General features: G+C 42.5%; 1 protein-coding gene across 2 annotated transcripts in view; it reads right to left on the minus strand.

Annotated features, from left to right (window-relative positions):
• RASA1 (RAS p21 protein activator 1) overlaps positions 1-23,587 on the minus strand; it is a 118,588-nt gene that overhangs the window by 40,553 nt on the left and 54,448 nt on the right. For both annotated transcript variants that reach the window (XM_075932187.1, XM_075932186.1), the window contains exons 9-14: positions 22,730-22,808; positions 20,300-20,420; positions 14,071-14,227; positions 10,839-10,926; positions 5,151-5,228; positions 1,312-1,469 (exon numbers count right to left, since the gene is read on the minus strand). In XM_075932187.1, the coding sequence (XP_075788302.1) occupies positions 1,312-1,469; positions 5,151-5,228; positions 10,839-10,926; positions 14,071-14,227; positions 20,300-20,420; positions 22,730-22,808 (681 nt within the window). The remainder of the gene's footprint in view (positions 1-1,311; positions 1,470-5,150; positions 5,229-10,838; positions 10,927-14,070; positions 14,228-20,299; positions 20,421-22,729; positions 22,809-23,587) is intronic.

Genomic DNA, 23,587 nt, shown 5'->3' on the forward strand with positions numbered 1-23,587 from the left:
CTTGCTGTTATCTCTCTCTATAAAAAAAATGTCCTGCAGGACAACAGAGTGATGTCATCAGCCTATCCCAATCTTCCCCCCAGCCCATGTTTACCTCCAGATAGGGCACCTTACTAGCCATTCCAAGCAGCTCCTCTGCCCTTAGATTGCTCCCCCACGGAGTGGAAGTCATCTCAAGGCACAACCAGCTCCTGCCCCACCCCCTGGCCCTAGCCACCTTAAGTACTGAGCAGACTCTTACCCCACAGCCCTACTGGTTGGAGCCCCTCCTCTCACAGTGCTATGCTGCCATCACCTCTGGCCCATGGTTTATAGGTAACTGCCCCCTTTCAGCAGAGCTATTAAGCATGCTCAGTGCGTCTGAGCATGCTCAGGAAAACCTAATCCTAAAAGGAGCAGCTCTGTACAAACCATTGGCCCAAGTCAAGACCCCACACCTGCACGCGAGCTTCAAGTACCAGCACTGGCTTCCTGTGGGGAACTGGATCGAGTGGCTTGCAAGGTAGAAGCGGCTGTGCGCGCTGCCGCTTCCCTTCCCAATACCTTGGTGGGGGAACAGCAAGACAGTAAGTGAGTGGGGTAGAGTGCAGGGCCTCACCAGGGTAGAGTGTGGGGGGAATTGGGTTGCGGGGTCAAGGGTTTAGAGTCTTAGCTTGGGGGAGGAGCGATGCTGGAGCACCAGCTCAGACTCCCAGTGCAGCCGCAGCGACCTTACCACCCTGACGAGACCCTGTACCCCCACCACCCTGCCAAGATTCCACACCCTTAGCCCCTTCACACGTCCCCTCCACCGAGACCCTATACCCTCACTCACTGCCCTGCTGAGACCCCGCACTCACAACTCCCTAATTTACTGACCGGCCAAGACCCTGCACCTCCAGCCCCTTCACTCACCTCTTCCACTGAGACCCTGCACCCCCAGCCCACTCCTCCCCCCACCCTAGCCAGATACCTACCCCCAGCCTGCTCCTGCTCCCTCTCCCCCAGCCAAACACCCTGCCCCCAAGCTCACTCCTGCACATACCCCTGGCTAGACACCCTTCCCCAGAGAGAAGGGGGTTGGTGAGCATCATGAGTAGGGTTACTGCAGCCCCCTAGTATTACATTAATAAAAAATATTTAAGATACAATGGAAGAAATACGGGTCTGAAAGAAAATTATGTATATGCAGCCATATATCCAATTGTTAGCAAGATGGAAATCAAAAGTCAATGAATCATCATCAACACACTACCCATAAAGTATTATTATTATTATTAAGAAGAAATATCATTTTTTTAAATATTGTAATTCAAAGAGAGCAAGACTTACTCAAAAACAAATTCCTCTGACCATACAGGGTTCTGACCTTCCCTAACATGTGTTTTTGCTACCTGTACACTATTCAGGTAGATGTTACAATATGGATTAGTAAAGTGTTTTATTGGGAGCGTATGAGCTTCTTCAACGTGTAAAATAAGACTGCTGACCTGAAAAAAAAAAAAAAGATTTATTTTAAAATATAAGAGGGTGAATTTCTTCAGGTCTAAAAAGTTTTAATTTCAACATATACAAATTAAAACATGATTCAATCAAGACAATTACTTAAATAAAGGAAAAGATAGAATAGGAAAAAGTCCAGAAATGGCAAAACATCATCAAAATGTAGTAACATAATTGCTTATTACAAAAATATGAAGAATACATATTAAAAAGAATTATTCAGATCACTTCAAATTTTTTTCATGTTCTCCTAATTCGTCATCTGTGTTGTATTTTGTACAGCCATAATATTTATTAGATATTAGATTTGCTTGTGCTGACTGCTACACCTACAGAGAGAGAAGTCAACAGGACTCCAGATAGGAACCGGAGTTTGTGCTAACAGATCCAAATGCAGAATCAGGATTTTAGATAAGTCACTTGGAGCAAAGGTCATGAACCGTACCCAATATCTCTGGAGTCTAAGACTTAGTTGCCATCAGAATATAAACAATAACTATGGATATACATAATATACACGATCTACAACCCATCTTGGAATATTATCTCTCACTCTCAGAGGCCTTGAGAGAAAAGCCCATTCTCGCTTACAGACAATCCCCCAACCTGAAACTAATTCTTTCTGGTAACCATGCCACACAACCACATCATAAGCATCCAGGAACCCAGCCCTTCAACCAAAAATGATGCCAACTCTGCCCACAAATCTATACTGGCAAATTTATCACTGGAGCCAACAACATAATCTACCAAATAAAAAGGTCATTTGACTGCACATACAGAAATTTGATTATGCCATCAAATGCCAGCAATGCCCTACTGCAGCATTTTCCAAACTATGGGCCGCGGCCCGATAGCGGGCCATGGGAAAAAAAATACCGGGCCTCAGCGTGGCTGCCACGAGGGGAGCAGAGCAGGGTGAGCTGGGAGGAGATGTGTGTGTGAGAGAAACCGGCCACCAGGAAGCAGATTAGGGGCAGCAGGGCTGTCCTGCAGAGATGGAGGGAGGCGAGCGGCCGGTGGAAGCAAGGTTGGGGGTACCAGGGCTGTCCCGTGGAGATCTGGGCAGGCGGGCGGGTGGCGGAAGCAGGGTTGGGGGTAGCGGGGCTGTCCCACGGAGATCTGGGCAGGCAGGCAGCAGAAGCAGAGTTGGAGGCAGTGGGGCTGTCCCACGGAGATTGGGGAGGGCAGGTGGCGGAACCAGGGCTGGCCGGGGGGGTCTGGCCGGGAAAGATCAGGAGGAGAAGAATGGGAGAACCAGCTGCCGAAAGCAGGGCTGTATGGGGGCAGCAGGGCTGGTCGTGGGAGCGGGGCTGACCGGGGGAGATTGGTGGGAAGCAGGGCTGACCGGGGGAGATTGGTGGGGGGGGGGGGGGCGGAAACCGGCCACTGGAAGCAGGGCTGGACGCGGGCAGCAGGGCTAGACTGGGGAGATCAGGAGAAGGGGGGCGGGGGAGAGAGGGACTGACCCGGGCACATGCAGACCCTGGCACACTAGTGAGTCCGGCCAGGGATTCCATTTTGCCTCCTCCCCCCACATACCCTCCCTTGAGTAGCTGCGAACTGGTACACCTAATTATAATAAAACGTACCTAATTAGAAAATACCAGACATTTTATATGTTCTCAATTTGTTTCCCGGGACAAAACCCTCAAATACTGGATTGTCCGATATAAAACTGGTCACCTCTCAACGCTACCCTTCCTTGCACCCTCCCTCCTAGCCAGATACCCTACCCCCAATCTGCTCCTGCTCCCTGGAGCGCCCATGTGGCGCCGGGTCCCCCAAACCCTGGCCCAACCTCTGTGGAGGATGCAGCCAGGTGAAACACTGAAAATGTATTCATTTTTCATTCTTTTTTAAATATACGTTTATATTTTTGGGCTGCAAAAAAACAGTACTGAAAAAAACCAGGTTCCAAATAAAGTAAGTTCCATCTTACAGTCCATTTATCCAATCCATATTCCCTTAACTTGCTGGCAAGAATATTGTGGGTGATTGTATCAAAAGCTTTGCTAACGCCGGCACTGGGGGCTTTTGGAGGACCAGAAACAACTTATTTGAATAGTCATCATTTGCTTAATGAATATGCAAATAAATGTTACCGGTCCTCCAAAAGCTTGTGAATGGATTTACTGGTCCCCGTGTCAAAAAGTTTGAGAACTCTTGCTCTACTGCTATATATATATATATATTGGACAAAATGGACAGTCTGCAGAAAGAATCAATGGACACAAATCAGATATACGTAAAGGAAACATACAGAAACCTATTGGGGAACACTTAAATCTTCCGAATCACTATTTAAAAGATCTTCAAGTAGCTGTCTTGTCACAAACCAGTTATACTAGCAGATCCACAGAGAAGCATTAGAATTACAGTTCATCCGCAAATTCAGTTCACATGCTAATGGACTCTGATGAAAGCTGGTTGGGACACTACCAACTTAACAGCCGTTGAAGGTGCAAACAGTTCTTTATGTAATATCCTTCCTGAGTTAGGAGTCTATCAACTGACTTTGATTCTTAACTGCTTCATTTTAACTACCCAATCTTCAGATACTTACTGATTCCCTCCAGCTCCCTGTCTCCCACCTCCTTCCCTCTCTTTTCCCTTCCCCCTCTCCTATTATTTTGTCTGCGCACATCCTAAACTCATAACTCTGGTCATCTGAAGAAGTGGGCTGTGCCCATGAAAGCTCATGATACCATCTACATGTTTTGCTAGTCTGTAAAGTGCTACCAGACCATTTTTTTTAAAGTTGAGATAAGTTATTTAAATATTAACTTTATCCATTTTCAAAAAGGAAAACAGTTCTATCTGCACTATAGATGATCAAATTATAGCATCACATGATGGCCATAGCATATTTTAAATTGTGTTCACATAGAACATTAAAAATGTACTAAAATATGTAAAGTTGAACTCCTCTCATATAATTTATATTTGCATTCAGAACCATGTACAATACCATTAAGCAGTCTTTGTTTAAACACTCATACTTAATCTATGTCCCAATCCAACTCCCTCTGGTGTTAATGAGTGTCACATCACATATTTAGAGAGTAAACACATCAAACACCATAATAGACCAGGGCAGTGGTCCATCTAAAGTGCAATACTCCATCTCCAACAACAGCCGTTTCAGAGAGGTACAAGAAACCATGAAAACAAACAATTATGGAGTAACAGACCCATAGACATATTTCTTTTCTCATTTCAGAGGTTGGCTTAAACCAAGGAACATGTATTATACTATACTCTTGACTTCATGGATATTTTGTAGCAGTGAATTTCACATATTCATTTGTAATTGGTATTAACTGTATTTCTTTTTCAATTTTAAATTAACTTTCAATTTAATCAATCTTTCCATTTTCTTAGATTGAGTGTAACGTTAACTGGCAGAAAGAAATGGCAAATCAAAGTGCCGGATCTAAGATTTCTATGCTTATTATTTTGTATACTTTTAGCATGCTCCCACCAGTTACGTGTCTGTTTTCTAAACAGTCCCATTTTCCCCCACATTATTTATATGGAAGTTTTTTTCTCGAAACATTCTTGTCACTTCTTTTGGACAGCATATAACTCTCAGTTGACAAAGATCTCAAAATACTGAGTTTGACCAATAAAATTTCAGAAAAACTACAATATCTATACAATGTCACCTGGCGTAGACGTTTATTAGATGTCCCGGGACTGGTTTTTCGTAAGTTGCAAAATGTCTGCAGAGCTTTCATCCAGTCCTATAAAAGACAACACAAGATTTCAAACCAAATGAAGTCTGATCATTCTTCTCAAAGAAGGTAGATATAAGTCTGACAAAATGTCTACGTATTCAAATATTTCATTTAGTCAATTTCTTGTTTTCACATATTATATGTTAAAAGTTATATGCAGTATTCAAAAATTGCTTGCTTAGGAATTAAAGCTACGTTTATATCCTCACTCATCTGAAGTGCATAAAGCATTTACAAATCAGGAGGATTTTCTCTTTTAGATTTACCAAGCATTACTAATAGTTATGTAGTATGATCTTCACCAATTTTCCACTCTAATGACACTGTATTAAATTACATATAGTATTTAGGATGAAATGAAACATGGTTGCTTCTGAGTAAATAAAGCTCACGTAACGAGTTTTCTAATTCTGATCCTCCCACCAAAGTTTTAACTTTGCAGACTCATTCCAAGCTGTAAACACCACAAACACAAAAAGAAGTTGACTTGAGGCAAAGAGGGAAGGATACAGACTCAGCCTCCTGTACAACTACCTCTGGCTTCTCATCCATTGAAACCTGCTTTAAAGAGGCTGTGACATAGTGGGGCATCTTGCTGGTCGCTAGGCTTGGGCTGTCCCCTACTGGCCCTGACTGTGACCACGGCACAACAGGGGGGCCAAACACTGCCCTGACCCGTTCTAACTGGGGAAAGGGAAGGAGGTTGGAACAAAGGGGGGGCGGGGGGAGAGGAAGAGTTAGTCTTGGGCTGGACACATGATGGAGACAGCCTAGGAACTCAGGCACCCCACCTTAAGGAGTCTGGGGCATCCTACCTCCCTCCTATTGCCACATCATGTCTATGCTGTGCTGTATTCTGGAAAAATCAATAAACCCCTCTATTCTGCTGGCTGGTGGAGACTGTTCTGGCTGCTAGTGGGGTGCAGGATTGGGGGGAACCCCGACTGCACTGTCACAGAGGCAAACAAGGATTCCCTTTGCAGAGAGGTATCTATGGGAGTTATAAAGCCATCCAACTGGTACTACACCATGTATTCTTGGTCTCTCTCAGAGTAGGATGTTAGAGAGGTCTGTCATTACAAAGTGTGGCCCTTTAGGGTATATCTACACAGGGATAAAATGCACTACGGCTTGGGTCAGCTGGCTTGGGTTGAGGGTCTAGAAATTGCTATGTACACTCCTTCACAGAGTTCGGGCTCCAGCCCAAGCCCAGATATTTAAGCACAGCAATTTTTCAGTAGCTGAACATGAACACCACAAGCTTTTGACGCGCTGCGGTCGACAAGGGAAGCCTTTGTCGACTGCTCTGGTAAACCTTGTTTCACGAGGCATACCAGAGCAGTCGACAAAGGCTTCCCTTGTCAACTGCGGCGCAGCTAGACTGCCCCGCTGTGCTGGATCAGCTGATAGTCGGCACCGCGCAGCGGCCATTTTTATTTCAATAAAGAGGGGATTATTTAAATAATCTTTGCCTATGCTAAAACTTTGCCTATGCTGAATAAACTATTTTACATGGCTCCGTCGACAGAGCTATGTAGTCTAGACGTAGCCATAGATAAAAAGTCCCTGGATGGCCCAAGCTTGTGGTGTTCATGTTCAGCTACTGAAAAATTGCTGTGCTTAAATATTTGGGCTTGGGCTGGAGCCCGAACTCTGTGAAGGAGTGTACATAGCAATTTCTAGACCCTCAACCCAAGCCAGCTGACCCAAGCCTATGCCAAATAAACTATTTTACATGACTCCATTGACAGAGCCATGTAGTCTAGACATAGTCTATATGTAGACATACTCTGCAAGGGGCAAGAGCTGGAGACGACCTTAGACTGCTCTAATTTGTAGTGGGGGCAACTTTCATAGAATCATAGAACACTAGAACTGGAAGGGACCTCGAGAGGTCATCGAGTCCAGTCCCCTGTCTTCATGAAGGAACCAAGCTCATCTAGAGTCTAGACCATCCCTGATAGATGTCTGCCCCATACCAGAGCCTGTGCTCTTAAATATCTCCAGAGATGGAGATTCCACAACCTCCCTAGGCAATTTTATTCCAGTGTTTAACCACTGTTAAGGAAGTTTTGACAGTTAGGAAGTTTTTCCTAATGTCCAACCTAAACTTCCCTTCCCTAAACTGCTTCTTGTCCTATCCTGAGAGGCCAAGGAGAACAATTTTTCTCCCTCCTCCTTGTAACACCCTTTTAGGTATCTGAAAAACGCTATCATGTCCCCTCAGTCTTCTCTTTTCTAAACTAAACAAGCCTAATTCTTTCAGTCTTCCATCATAGGACATGTTCTCTAGACCTATAATCATTCTTGTTTCTTTTCTCTGGTTCTTCTCCAATATTTCCACATCTTTCTTGGTATGTGGTGCCCAGAACTGGACACAGTACTCCAACTGAGGCCTAATCAGTGCAGAGTAGAGCAGAATAATGACTTCTCGTGTCTTGCTCACAACACTCCTGTTAAATGATCACTTGGTTTCCTGACAGTCCAAAGATCACAAGTGAAAAGTACGCAGGTCTTTAGGTCCCACATCCTCAAACTATGCTGAACTCTGATACAGTGCAGCTAACTGCAGGATTAGATATCACAAACAGATATATCTCAAAACTATATAATACTGTCATTATAAATGTTGGTTCAGTTTTTTTTACCCTTCAACTATTTTATTCATATGTTTAAAATATTGACAAATATGGGTAAAAGTAATTGTCATAGTACTCAGTTTAAAGTAAACTGCAGCTGTTCTCAAGTAAACAAATTTGCTAATCAATTTATTTTCTTGTAAAAACATTCCATAATGCAAAAGGCTGTCAAACTACAGCTTTACCGGAAGATTTAATAATTTTCTGATTGTGGGGAAGGTCAATCATAGCTACTAAAATACCTTAATTATTATACACAATATTTCTGTGAGGGTAAAGAGGGCAAATAATTTAACTTTACTTTTCTAGATCTATTAAATTCTATCCTCCAGCCCTTTCTTAGCCATAGGAGAACACCTTCAACTTCAATGCCACAATGTACATTCTTCTCGTAATGACTGTGGACATTGTGATCAAGCTTGTAGATGGATATTTTCATGTGACTAGAGTGAATTTTATTCATAAAGCACCTTTCTAAAGATTAACATTCTTAATTTTATATTATATTCACATGTATAGAAAAGAAACTTTGGAAACTGCTGAAAAGGAAAATTAATGTTTTAAATCCTACAAGTAAACTTTCTTTTCCAAAATAAATTACAGATTAGCAATGTTAAATTTAGATTAATTAACTAAATTGAATAGTTAATGGGATTTCCATCAACTATTCAATTAGTCTATACAGGCCTATTGGGCTCTTGCTACAGTTCAAAAATGGAAGCACTGCAGGAAGCTACGAGCCCACTGGGCCTCTTGAACATTTCAAAAGAAGCATCCACACAGAGTGTGGGGGCCAGTAGACTCCCCTGATGGTCCTGCCTCAGCCTTTGAAATGTACAAGAGCACCAGTGGTTCTAGAAGTCATATTACTTCTATTGCATATATATTGCTTGTATCCCATCTACTATTCTCAAACACTTGGGGCCCCAGGGCTCTTGAACATTTCAAAAGCTCAGGTGCTGCAGGGAGCACAGGTCAGCAGGGGAGTCCCCCGATGGCTCCATACTCCCTGAGGCACCTCAGCCTTCTGAAACACCCTAGCAGGGACGTAGTGGCACAACGGGAAACAGGACAAGCAGGGCTCTTGTACTTTTCAAAAGCTGAGGCACCACAGGAAGCGTGGGACCAACGGAGGTGCAACCTGAAGCCAAGGCTTGGCTGGGGAGCCTCTCCCTTGTACCAAACCCCTGCCATGGCTCAGAAAGCCCATCCCTGGGCCTGCTGCATCCAGGGGAGCCCAACCCCAGACCTGTCACATCTGGGACAGCCTGGCCCTGGACTTTCTGGTATGGCCTGACTGCACCTCCAAACCTGCCAGGCAGCTCTCTCTCACCTCCAATTCTGCCCTGGCTCAGAAATGCCAGGGCAGAGGAATGGCACCTATCCTGCTGCCCCAGCCTCGGAGCTGTGACAGCAGGGAGAGGTGCATTTCCCCCCAGCCCAGATGCCATTGTGAGGAGACAGAGCTGGGAGAAGTCCTCTCTCCTTCTAGTAGCCTCTTTCACCCCCCAACCCCTCTAAACAGCACCATATACTTTGCACTCCCAGAGCCCTCAACCTCCCCCCACTGTCCCACCCTGAGTCCCCCCATCTTCAGCCCCATACCAGAGCCTGTGCTTCCAGCCAAAGCTCTCACACCCTTGTACCCCCCACCCCTCTGCCTCAGGCCTACATCCCTTCCCACACTCAGAACCCCTTGGCCCCACCTTTGCCACATGAATTTTGATGTATGAACGGATGTGATGGTGATGTGTCATCCATCAGTTCCATACTGGTTCACATAAGAAAATTATTCTGCTCAGTGATGGGAAAAGTTACAGAGAACACTGGAGGGGAGTGAAAGATTGTTACTTTGGAGACTGAGATAAGAGTTGCCCTTTGCCTTCCCTAAGCCTCTCTTGTGATCTCTTCCCCCTCCCTTGGCTCCCAGGCATTATCCCTGAAAGGCCAAAAGAGGAAACAATGACTGTTCTATTGGTACTACCGCTTTCTGTTAATATGAAGACAACATGCAGCCCTGCAGATCCAGAGAAAATACCAAACTTGGCATTGCAAGGATAACAGTACTCCCTAAGATCTAGAAGGAAAACATCCTCCCCATCACATACACACAAGAGGGGTTGGGGTGGGGAGAAGTGGGCTAGAACTCAATACCTTTCCCACCAAGTGGAGCTGCTTTTCTGAAGTCAAAAGAAAGGACGTGAGTATGAGGGTGCTAACCCTAAGGGTACATCTAGACTACATGCCTCTGTCACCAGAGGCATGTAGATTAGGCTATCAGACATAGTAAAATGAAGCGGCGATTTAAATAATCGCCGCTTCATTTAAATTTACATGGCTGCCGCGCTGAGCCGACAAACAGCTGATCAGCTGTTTGTCGGCTCAGCGCGATAGTCTGGACGTGCGGGTGGCAACATCAAAGGTATTTGTCGACCACCCAAGTAAGCCTCCTGGAATGAGGTTTACCTGGGTGGTCGACAAATACCTTTGATGTCGCCACCCGCGCGTCCAGACTATCGCGCTGAGCCGACAAACAGCTGATCAGCTGTTTGTTGGCTCAGCGCGGCAGCCATGTAAATTTAAATGAAGTGGCGATTATTTAAATCGCCGCTTCATTTTACTCTGTCTGGTAGCCTAATCTACATGCCTCTGGTGACAGAGGCATGTAGTCTAGACGTAGCCTAAGTCAGAGAGAGAATAAAGATTCTGATCCTGCAATAAGAGCTATGCAGGTGAACTCCTGCACCCACAAATTTCTCAATGTAGAATCTAGGCATAAATCTGGAAGGGAACTAATGACTTATGGGTTTGAAAAGTTAATATAAAAGACAGGGCTTCAAAAACCTTGATATACTGGTCACTGTCTACATGTGGCATACTTGTTTCCCACCACAAACGTTAATTCAATTAAGTATCAAAACACACATAGCTTAAATTTTACAATTGTCATTTTTTTTTATAAGCCAAAGCCTCTTACCTGTGCTTGTTCTGGAGTTTCTCCTGCAAAATAAAAGATGTAATGTTCTTCGCTAAAGTGCTGAACTACTATCTGAAAACAGTTTGGCCTTTAAAAAAAAAAAAAAAAAAAAAAACAGAAGTTTTAATAATGGACAGTAACATCTTCGCACTACTGACCAATTGCTTTGCTTGCTAATGTTCAGCAAAATACAAATATTTTTTGGAAAACAAATTAGTTGATTGAATAAAAACAGCATTAAGAACACAATCATTTTTTCTTCAAAAATCATTAGTTTTAGACAGCTGTAGCATTGAAGAGTGTGGGGATAGAAAGCTAAATGTTCACACAGAGGAAAAACCTTTTGAGCATTCAAGTGAAAACATGTTTTGATTTCACTGGGTTATGAGCCTTTAATAAAATTCATAGTTTAGTTGTATGTTGTATTTTAGAACATATAAGGAATCATTAAGATGAAGCTAGACTGTGCTGCACATGCAGGTGGGAATGCCTTTGCTATATAGCACAAAATGTGGTGATATCATCTTGAAAGAAAAAATCAGCACATTAAGGATCACACATATGGAACTTTCCCCTATGGGACATTTTCATTCTGCATGATATTTGCTGTGTCTAGTCAAGCAGATACATCTTTTCTCTTTCAAAAATCTTAGGAAGTTGTGTTAATCAAGAAAAGGCTAGTTTGCATGTACGGGCCTTTATTCTGATGCTATATTACATGCTCATCACTTCAATACAATTTATATATATGCCTACACACGCACTCTCAATTACAATATCATATAACTTTAGATATATCTGAAGTAACTTCTTTATTGTATACATGTAATTTTTTTTTGTTGCAATGGTCTAGTTTTTCTCTGACAGACTTTTAATAGCAAGTTATGTTCTACTTAATAATGTGTTTAATAATTTAGGCAAAACGGTAAAATGACCGGCATAACCTTAGAAAGGGAGATACCTTTTCCTCCACCTCACGTTTGGCCACACAGCTGCCTCTCCATTTGTGGTTGAAATACAAAGTTAACAGGAGAGAAAAGAACTCAGACCAAATACTCACCAGGTGAGCAACTGGTCAGGGAAGGGACAAAGCTATGTCTCTTCTTATACTCTAACCATTAGCAAATGGAGCTAGCTCAGTACAAGAAGGGTAATTTGCATCCCAAATAAAGGACTGAAACAGCATACCACCACCCAGAATAAGAGAACAGTAGGAGATGAATCATCACCAAGTCTGAATCTCTCCTTCACTGGTGTGGCTCAGCTATGTGTTGTCCTTTACTCAAAGTCGTAAGGCACAATCTAGACCATACACAGCACCCAATGCACTATTCAATTTATTTTCAACCAGCAGCTGGAGTTTCTTAAAAGCAGTTCAGGAGGCAGCTTAGTTAACTACACAACTGGTTTAGTTACAAAGGTACATAGGATATTCATGCCAGCAAGTTTTCACAATTACTATGCAATATTTCTGTCTATTTAACCCCATCTCAGTTATTTGAGAGCTTCCTAATTACTTAACTAACAACCAGAGGGAACAAAAGCACCAAAATTTCATTATTTAAGGAGGGTCTAGCTTCAGTGATTCTTTCCACAGACATCTCCTCACTGAGTCTCTCTCATACTCTTATTTAGATCTCGTGGAGGTTTTCCAAAAGGCTCCTTTTTTTTTTTTAGCAGGTGCAGTGTAGAAGGGAGCTTGGCATAGAAGACTGGGGTTTAGGAGGCAGTGTGGGGTCCGAGAGGGAGTTTGGATGAAGGAAAGGGTTATGATCTGAGGCAGGGTCTTCAGGTGCTGGGTCAAGGAGGGAATATGGGTGCAAGAGAGAATTCTGGTCTGGAGGCGGGATGTAGGAGGGGGTACAGTGTCTTGGAGGGAGTTGTGACCTGGAGGAGGTGAGAAAGAGAGGATACAGAGGGTTTGGGTGGTGACCTGGGACAGGAGGGGGTTGTGGCTTGGGGAAGGAAGCTGGGGGGAGAGATTAGGTGGGGTGCCAGAGGCAGGCTTTGGCTAAGAGGTGCTTATCTAGATGGCTCCTAGCCAGCAGCCCTGCAGGAATCAGACAAGCTCCATACCTGTCTGCTGGGCTGGCTGCTCCATGTGGCTCTGCTCCAGCATGGGAAGGAAGGAGGAGGATTCGCTCACTGCCCCTTCCTCCAGGAAAACTTTTCAATTCCTATTGGCCAGAAACTGGCTAATGGGAGCCAAGGAATTTTACTAGGGGGTGAACAAAGCCTCCCCGTCCCTTCCCAGAGTACCCGAGCAATTAGCAGCCAGCTGTTTAAAGACACGTGCACTGCTGTGTAGTAAGGGTGCCGGTGAGATGGCTACGGGTCCGATCCAGTAGCTTGGTGGGCCACATCTGGCCTGCTAGCTGCCTCTTGCCCACCTCTATATTAATGGATTATTTTATGATTAAGCATTTATTCTTATTTGGTGTAAGCAACTAGTTAGAAAGTTTTAAGTCTTTTCAAAACCAAACAGAAAAGATACTAAGAATCATTTCTTTATATTTACAAATTCAATTTAAAAATCCCACCCACAATTCTTAACTTTTTTACTACTAACTACCACTATGATCACCACAACCTCCTGTGAGTATCAGCATTTAAACACAAAACTTTAAATAGGCCTTTACTAAGTATGTGACTCAATATTACATAAGTTCTCTGCATCATATACCTGGCATGTTAAAATAAAAGCAAAGCTGATTAAAAAACAACAATATCTTTTTAATGGTTATCATGTTTCCCAAAAATGGTTTATATAATTTTTGTCTTATGATTTAGTTTCCATTTTGCTTTAATTGCAAATTAATACTTGATGGAATAGTTTTTAACTTTCATAACTATCAGCTGATGTCTAAACAAAAGAGGGCTAATTTCTTTACAATTTCAACATGTCTGGTATGTACACATCTTTTTATAATATGATATACTTTATTCAACTACAATTTTAATGAATTCAGTATACTCCATTTTTGATGGTTGGAAAACATTGTGCTCAGTGTGGAGTTAAAATATTAATATAAAAGCCTGACTGTCTACCCTGCCTATTATTTCACAATAGAAACTTCTGAAATTTTTAGAGTTCTAAAATTTCCCATATGTTAAATTCATTGCCTTATTGAAAGAGAAATATATGGAAATAAATGAAGATATCTACCTGTTAAATTGTAATTTTTCAACAGTGTACAACTGCAGACATAGAAACTGAAAGCTACACTCTTACCTGCCAAACAGACTGTCATGAACTCCATAGACAGAACACACACTGAGATCTATTAATCCTTTGGGCTTTGTGGCTCGCTTTTCACTTTCAAAATAAATAAGTTGGGCATCATTCCCCTCTAAAATAAAGTACAAATTCTTCCATCGCTTTCCTTTGCCTGGAAAACAAACAAACAAATGCAGTTAGACAAATCAGTCCTGTAAACATATTGTAATTTTTTGCAGAATGTTTCCTAAGTCTTAATGGACACCACAGGTTAAAAAAAATGAAGAGGACAATTAAGCTGTTTTGCCAGATTGCAAAGCAGAAGTAAAACATTTAGTACAATCTATTCTTAGAAATGAAGTTAGTGTATCTTATTATAGAAACTATATCTAAGAGGACTCAATTTTGCAGAATAATAAATCTAACCTTCTACTTTTGGTCTCAATCATGTAATCAGGCATCTTAAATTGATTCCTGTCCAGTTTCACTGAGTTTAATAGGACTCAACAAGGGCATAATGCTGTCTTCAAAAAGCCCAATGCATGTCAATGAGCAAAGAGGTCCATCTTTCAAAAGAAAATAAGGTCTGAACAGTTAGCAAAATAAGGTGCTATCTGGCAAACAATTCAATTTAATGCAGTGCTTTGACTGAAAATACAAAATAAAGGTAAATAAAAAGTACTGTACTCTGGACATAATACAACCATCCAAAAATAGTGTATTATATTATGTAGTTTTTGTACTTTGGTGCATCATTTGGAAAGCACGTGATAACTTGCACTAAAATGAGTTCTCTGGACAATATTAACTGAGGGGCTACAATGAAGTCACAGGAATACAACACTGGATCAGATCTGTGATCCATATAATCTAGTATCTCATCTCTTCCAGTGGCTATCACATGTCTAGAGAAAGGTATAAAAAATATCTTAATTACTAGTAATTTATTTAAACCTTGAAGCACAAGGTTTAATATATCATCAATCATTTATGAAAACATCAAATGTTTTAACTCAAAGGGAGGTAATATGTATTGATAATGTTGACCTGCCACCACAAAACTCAGAAACTTCCTGTCATTTAGCAACACAGGCATGTGGAAGTAGACATCTTAGCGAGCAAAAGCAGCAATAACCAGGGTTTTGATCCAAGAAAGGGAAAGACTGATGCTGGGGAAACCATATGGAATTCTATATACTTGATATTTTCAAGGTTGAATATGGATTTCAGATCATCATTTTGAACCTGGAGATCAAAAAGCATCTTGAGTATAATCCCTTTCCTGTTGTTTTTGGTCCCTAGCAAAAGCAGTGTCTGAACTTCTTGAAGGAGCGCTGACTCATGAGATTAATCCCTATATAGAGATGGGGTAGGTGAGTGGGAGAAGGGAATGTCAAGGAATTGGATAGACTCTCCCAGTGGCAAAATACTTAGGCCCCACTTATCCAGAGTTACAGCTTGTCAAGTATTGAGAAAGTGGAACAAATGTACCAAACAATGGAAGTGTGGGGGGGAGAGGGGAAGCAAGAAGAGGGAGAAAGATTAGTTGATGATAGCTGAGAATTGCATTGCTTGATAACTGAGAAATAAGTCAAATATTCTGTTCCCGCTCATAGATGACAGAGGATAATATGGCTGATTTGAACTGGAGGACTTTCTTCCATGTGGCTTGTGCATAATAGATGGAAGTCTTCAAATTAATGCAAATTCTTACCACTTTTGTCAAAAACAGAACACTGGCCATGAAAGGGGAAGTTGCTGGATGTCTGATGCTATTTCAGAGTTCTGTAACCATGTGGCTCTCATTGTTACTGGAGAGGCCATCATTCTAGAAAAAACATCTGCTATATTAACTGCAGACAGGAGAAACATCTTGGCTACATTGTAATCTATCCCAGGAAAACCTTTAGCTCATCCCCTGCATTCTTCTGGAAGCTATGTAAGTAAACATGGCCATTGCATACTTGGCTAACAGGGCCTGATGATTCTCTATGTACATCTGGAGAAAGAAGGTGGAATAAATCTTTCTAACAAATACGTTAAGCTTCTTGGGCTCATTTTCTTTGAAGGTTAACTTAAATATCACCTGATGCAAACTCCTGTTAGCAGCTGTAGTCACAAGTGACTTTGAGGCTGAATGTATATAAAAGCACTTGAAGTACTGCATTGGGACATAGTAACACTTGCCCATGCACTTACCTGGAGGAACTAAAGAAACAGTCATATTATAAAAGCCCTTGAAAGCTCCACAAAGGAATCATTAATTGGGGAAGACCACCCACTAGTGGTTAGCCATCTGAAGAATGCCCAAAAGCTTTTGCATATTCTCTGGCACAAGTTCAAATTATTATGCTTAAAGCCACGGCCATTCTCCTCAGCAAGTCTTGACAGGACTTAAAGTCCTCTTGGATTGGAGAAAAAAATCTTGCATCAAGTCATTAGGTGAGAAGAGCAAGTGAACCAAGGATGTGGCAAACACCAAAGTCAGCACTGAGGCAAGCAAAGTAATCAATACCCCCAAATACATTGATATTTCAGTGTCATGCTGGCAGACACTGGTACTGGGAAATACCTCACAGTTGGTCTAACTGACCTTACAGCTGGTCCATAACCAGTATGCTTTCTGATCAATGTTCTGGTACAGAGGACACAATGCCAAAAACCAGTAATGTGACAATACTAAGGGTGAGGACAGAGTTGAAGTCAGCTCAACACCAGTAAGGAAGTTATACCACTGCCAATTCTGCAAGATCCTTTAGTCAGTACCAACACTAGTATTAACAACAATTCCTGAGCTGTAGAGCTTGACAGCCCATATCAGTGGGAAAAGGTGCCATCAGTACAATGGAATCCTGCACAACAGCAGAGTCTGGGACTAAGAAGTGAAGCAAATCCTTTGCAGCATCAAAACATTACAAGGTTATCAGAACCAATAAGGCCAATGTTGAACAGCGTCCATCAGTTCAGAACTAAATGGCTATTCTCGAATGATACCGATGATATAATACTGTTATTTTCACATCTCAGTACTGGAAGTGACAGATCCGCAGCCCAGTTCTACTCTGAGTACCTGAAGAAGCCCAATGACATAACTCCTTTCCTGAGAAAGAAAGACATTCTTCAACTTTGAATGACCGTGGTCCATTCCATAGTTATGATAGTTAAAAACTATTCCATCGAGTATTAATTTGCAATTAAAGCTAGTCTGATATTAAAGTGGGATTAAAGCAAAATGGTCTGGGGGTGGGACAGCCCCGCCCATTCCCATTTAGGACTCATCCCCTTCCTGTTTAGGCCCCGCTCCTTCCGAGGTGGCCCCCGAGGGAAAATTATTGTCCACCCCCGCTCTTGACCCAGGTAGCAGACACAGTGTGAGTGGCCATCCAATACTGAAATAGATACTTTACAGGAATCACATTTCTTAAAGACTGGGAATCCAGGCATGTCTCAGTAAGGAGTCTCTCTTTTTTAAGTCTTTTTTTAAAGGTTTCTACTTATCATTCAGAGCCTGCTTTGAGACAGCAGTGTATAAACCACAGCTCCTGTGAAGTGTGGGGACGGGGGGAGCATTCCCCCGCTCTCAGTCTTTGTTCTCTCAGGTTTTTTTTTCAGTGTAACTGCAAAGAAGACGATACTAACACTACAACTAGAGTAACCTAAAGAATAACCATGTATCTAATATAATAGGTATGAGGGTAAACATAGCAACTGCTCTATGTGACCTAAGCCAGCGGCAGTCAGAGAAGAACTGAGGAGGCATTTGGCTGTGTACCTGGGATGACCGTTACAACTGTCACGTGCCAGTAATAGGGGCACTGCTACTAAGAATCTGCCAACCATGGGTGTAGCGGTGCTGGCGCACCTAAGGTAGAGTACCCACGGGGACACTCCTTGAAGAAGAACTGAGAAAAACCAAGCTCCAAACAATCTTCCTGAATTGTGAACACCACAACTGAACACAGCATTCTGTTAGTGGTTACAATAGTGCCAAATGAAAAGGTAACAGAACTTCTCTACTTCTATTCTATGTTCCTGTTTATTCTTTCAGTGATCACAACAGCCCTTTTGTTCACAGCATCACACTCAGTGCTCATGTTCAACTGATGGTCCTCTGCGATGTCACCAGTGCTGGACCGAGCCATACTTGCGCCCTGGGCAGCAGGCGTGTAGCGCATGTGCGGCCCCGCCCCGGGAGCCTGACTGACATGGTAAGGGGCGCCACTCCCCCGGGGCGAGCAGCACATGCACAGCCATGCCCGCAGGCGAGCGGGCGCCCCTTACCACTTCAATCAGGTGCCTCCCATAAGTTGGCACCCCAGGCAGCCGCCCGGCTAGGCCCCCCCCAAATCTCTTTTCAGATTCCCTGGACTCCCAGTATAGAGTTCCCTATGCTGTAGGTAGAGTTTGCTTTATTTGTTTCTACATGTTTGACTCAGCATTTAGCCATACTGAAATGCAAATAAGTTTGCTTGTGACCAGCTCACAGAACTATCCAGACTGCTCTGTATAAATTACTATCCTTTTCGCTATTTACTATTCTCCCAATCCGTGTCACCTGAAAACTTTATCAGTATGATTTTGTTTTTTTTCCAGAACATGGATAAAAATGTTAAGCAGTGTAGGGCCCAGAACAGGTCCTTGGGGGACCCCGTTAGAAGGACATCCAGTTCATGATGATTCCCAATTCATAGTTATGTTTTGAGGCCTACCATTTAATGTGTCTCATGTTGAGTTTGCATATCCTAGTTTCTTAATCAAAATCCTGTATAGTACAAGTGTAAGTATACTACATCAACACTTTATTAGTTTAACTGGTAGAGAATAATCTCATTAAAAAGACATCAAGTTAGTTTGATCAGATCTAATTTTCATATACCTAGGCTAATAAATATAGGCTGTCATCGCTATAAGTCTAAGATATGTTCCAAAAATCTTGGACTTATAGCAAAACAAACTTATAGCCAAAAAAAAAAAAAAAAAAAAAAAAAAAAACCAAAAACAAAAACCTTATAGCAAAACTTAAAGTGGGGAATTTTTTTCCCATGGCTGACTTTCATTTGCACAAATTTTATTTTCCCACAACTTAAGAGCAGGTAATGGGAGGACTTATAATGTATCAATTCCTACAAGCATCAACAACTTTAGTGTGGAACGGATGTATACCAGGGAGAATTATAGTGAGGATGCCCTGTATTAATTATATTACCCTTCTTTAATTCTTTATTAACTAAACCCCATGTCAGGCAAATTTAAGTGAGTTCCATGGATTAATGATAGAGTGTGTGAATAAATACTTCTTTTACAGTTTGCAATTGGTTGCTTCTCAATGTCCATTTATTTTGGTATTATGATACTGGGAACTTCCGTCTTCCCTAAATATCTTTTCTTTATCACTTATGTCCTTTTATCGCCTGCCCATTTTCTTCATACAGAATTTCCATGCCTCTAATAATTTTTATAACTCTTCTCTGAATACCCATTAGCTCCACAATTTCCTTCTTGAGAGGGGATGACCAGTACATACAAGATATTCTAAATGAATCTGCATAATTGATTTATATAATGGCATTAAAATATTTTTCATGTTTATTCAGAGATTGTTCTCCATTCCATACCACTCTTTACATTAAGGTGAGATCTTCACTGAATTGTTCACAGTGAAGCCTAGATCCCTCTTCTTAATAGAGTCACTTAATTGAGAAACTTGTAAGGTGTATGAATATTACAAATTTCCTCTACTGTATATTATTCCACATTTTTAATGTTGAAGTCATATGCCATTGGATTTCATAAGAATCTAGTTTGGTTAGATTCCTGAGAAGTCCCTCACAGTCCTCTCCGTACTTGATTAATATAAATAACTGATTATGGAGAGCACATATCCGGGCAAACTTTAGAAATTTTGGATTTTTTAATTCTGTCATCAGATTTTGGTCCTGATTTATAAAAGTAAACTTTCTAGAAAAGGAACCAGGCTGTCAGCTGCTACAGCAATTTTAAAAAGTAACCTATGTAACAACTCCTCTACCTATCAGGCAAGTTTTTCGTAAATTTGAACCATAAGTCTATGTATACACACATGTAATAACAATGCATAGAATCCATCAAATTACACTATATCACAATGATCAAACTTCGATTAGTTTACAAAACAAGTAATTTGAACAAGTTGTCAAAACAGAAGAATATAATTTAATTTTCAGGAGACTGCTTTAGGTAAATACTTAGAGGTAAATGTTCTTACTTTTTTTCAGAAGATATCCTTTTTTGACAATATTTTTATAAAAAGCATCTTTTGTTTTCCGACGAATTGTATTGTAGATTTCTTTTCCATCCACTGTGTCATTAAGCACTTGTTCTTGATGCTGGTAAAGAAAAATAATTGCCATCAGTATTTTTCAGTTCAGAAATATCAACATGATTATAATGCTGCAAATGGAAATATTCTTAGTGGTTTGTTATTTTCAAATACAGGCTGTCCCCAAATTGCAAAAATCCAATTTAGGAATATCCATACATATGAACAAAACTCCACATTACTTTAATAATTTGGGTATACGAATGCTAACCCGCACATGTGAACAAGTCATTGTCCTCAATAACTACCTGCAGCAGTACAGCACACATACATACAAACCAGTTGCTTGTTTTCTGCCTTCCAAATGAAAGAAGTGTGTTTATTCCATCTGTGAGTCAAAAAAATTACCTTAACCATATCTGATAAGTAATAGTAGTAATACACCTGTAATTACTAGTGTTGCAACAGTACTGTCTTCTACTATTTTTCACTGCAAATTTACTGTACAGGCAGTCCCCGGGTTACGTACAAGATAGGGACTGTAGGTTTGTTCTTAAGTTGAATCTGTATGTAAGTCGGAACTGGCGTCCAGATTCAGACACTGCTGAAACTGACCGCCAGTTCTGACTTACATACAGAATCAACTTAACAACCCCAGGCGTCCCCAAGTCAGCTGCTGCTGAAACTGATCAGCAGCTGATTCCAGGAAGCCCGGGTCAGAGCAACTCTGCCTGGGGCTTCCTGTAGTCAGCGCTGGTCAGTTTCAGCAGAAGCTGACTTGGGGACGCCTGGGGCAGAGCAGCTGGGGTGCTGCTGGGTTGCTCCAGTAGCGCCGCTCCTGGGTGCTACTGGACCAACCTAGCAGCACCCCATCTGCTCTGCCCCAGGCGTCCTGATTCAGCCGCTGCTGAAACTGACCAGCAGCAGCTGAATCAGGACCTGGGGCAGAGCAGCTGGGGTGCTGCCGGGTTGGTCCAGTAGTGCCCAGAGCGGGCGCTGCAGGACCAATCGGCAGCTCCCCAGCTGCTCTGCCCCAGAGTCCAAAACAAAAGCCTGGTCTGCTGGGGGAGGGGGGGAGCACACTAGCTGCCCCCCCCCCCCCAGCAGACCAGGGACACGGGGAGCAGAGCCTCTGAGGCATTGCTCTGGCAAAGCCTCAGAGGCGAGGGACCCAGCCGCGGCTGCGGCTTCAGTCCGGGAGCCTGTGGTCTGCTGGGGACCGTCCCCAGCAGACCACAGGCTCCCGGACTGAAGCCGCAGCCGCGGGGGGGGTCCCGCGCCTCTGAGGCTTTGCCAGAGCAAAGCCTCAGAGGCGCGGGGAACCGCCGCTGCTGCCGCTTCAATCTGGGTGCCTGTGGTCTGCTGGGGACCGTCCCCAGCAGACCACAGGCTCCCGGACTAAAGCCACAGCCACGGGGGGGTCCCGCGCCTCTGAGGCTTTGCCAAAGCAAAGCCTCAGAGGCGCGGGGAACCGCCGCTGCTGCCGCTTCAATCTGGGTGCCTGTGGTCTGCTGGGGACCATCCCCAGCAGACCACAGGCTCCTGGACTAAAGCCGCAGCCGCGGGGGAGTCCCGCACCTCTGAGGCTTTGCTGTGGCAAAGCCTCAGAGGCGTGGGACCCCCCCGCGGCTGCGGCTTCAGTCCGAGAGCCTGTGGTCTGCTGGGGATGGTCCCCAGCAGACCACAGGCACCCAGATTGAAGCGGCAGCAGCGGCGGTTCCCCGCGCCTCTGAGGCTTTGCTCTGGCAAAGCCTCAGAAGCGCGGGAACCCGCCCGGTGCCCCTGGTCTGCTGGAGACGGTCTCCAGCAGACCAGGGGCACCGGAGCAGCTTACGAACGGGGCTTTCTCGCCCCGACTTCCGGGGCGAGAAAGCCCCGTTCATAAGTGCGGATCCGACGTAAGTCGGATCCGCGTAAGTCGGGGACTGCCTGTATTTCAGCTACATTATAGATTAAATAGGTGTTTGTGGGCTAGCCTGGGAACCTAAATACTATTTATAACATTGTTTTTATAGGAAAATGTATTCTGAGTTCCAAACAACCAACTCACAAATGAACTTTTGGAACACAACCTGTTTACTCTCATCACTAATTCACAAAAAGTAAGGAAAAAATTCAGAGGTAAATGAAAGCAGATATGAGGCCAGGATACTGGATAAAAAAGAAATAGTTAAGCCAAAAGGCATATTACATTGGACTGTTCATAACCTAAGAGAAAACAGTAATTTATTCTTTACTCTGACATTACAGTTGTTCTGCCATTTGTAACAGTGTTCTAACTAAATCATAAAATAGTTCATATCAGTTTGGATAAGTACTGTCTTCACTCAGAACCTTACACTCTTTAGAAATATTGTATGACATTAAAAGGCTCACCTGCATTGGGACAGGATCTTTAAGGTAATATCCTTCAACAATTTGTTCTTTTCTGTAGTGCTCAATGATGTCAGCAATACTGTTCAAATAAAAAAATTATGAACTTTGAATAAGCTATTTTTTCTTTCCTGCTAGAAATATTTATTCCAACATAAAATTCACACAAATCTTCACTAAAATCAACCATGCTAAGAAATATGATCTCACTTGTATCAGTCAGAATACAGGAGTCATCACATTTTTGAGTTCTGCTAACAAAAAAACAAAAAAAGCCTATGAATCCTAAACTAATCTTACAGAGTTTGAAACTGTTGATGGAAAAGGCTAGATGATGAGGGCACAGAAAACTCAATGATCAAGTAAGGGAAATACATTCCGAGCTCTCCAGCCTGGCTGAAAATTGTTACTTTATTAACAACATCTCATCATCACTAGCAAAATGAAGGGAAGATAGTTCACTTTGCAAAGTAAATTTTTTCCCTTAGGGGTGGAAATAGGAAATAGAAAAGGTCTGTAACACAGTTTACACAGCTCATACTTAGAAGTCACTCAGCAATCACGTTAAATTAAAGACTCTGTTAGCAGAACTTCTCTACAGGAAACCTTGCATTCTAATTACTGGAAGGAATCAGACTGAAATTGTATTTTGAAGAACCTAAGACTGAGTAGGCGATAGATGAAAAATCAAATTCAAAATATTCCTTTGACTTTCTTTTATTTTGGCATAGTTCTTTCTGAAATAGCCTTGATTAAATTAGAGCGCAACCATATGAACAATATGCAGAGATTCTTAGCACAACCTTCTTATACAAAATATCAACCTGAAAATAAAAACAGTTAAATAATTGAAGAGGAAAC

The sequence above is a fragment of the Pelodiscus sinensis genome, chromosome 6 (genome assembly GCF_049634645.1).
Source record: "Pelodiscus sinensis isolate JC-2024 chromosome 6, ASM4963464v1, whole genome shotgun sequence".
NCBI classification, from domain to species: Eukaryota; Metazoa; Chordata; order Testudines; family Trionychidae; genus Pelodiscus; species Pelodiscus sinensis.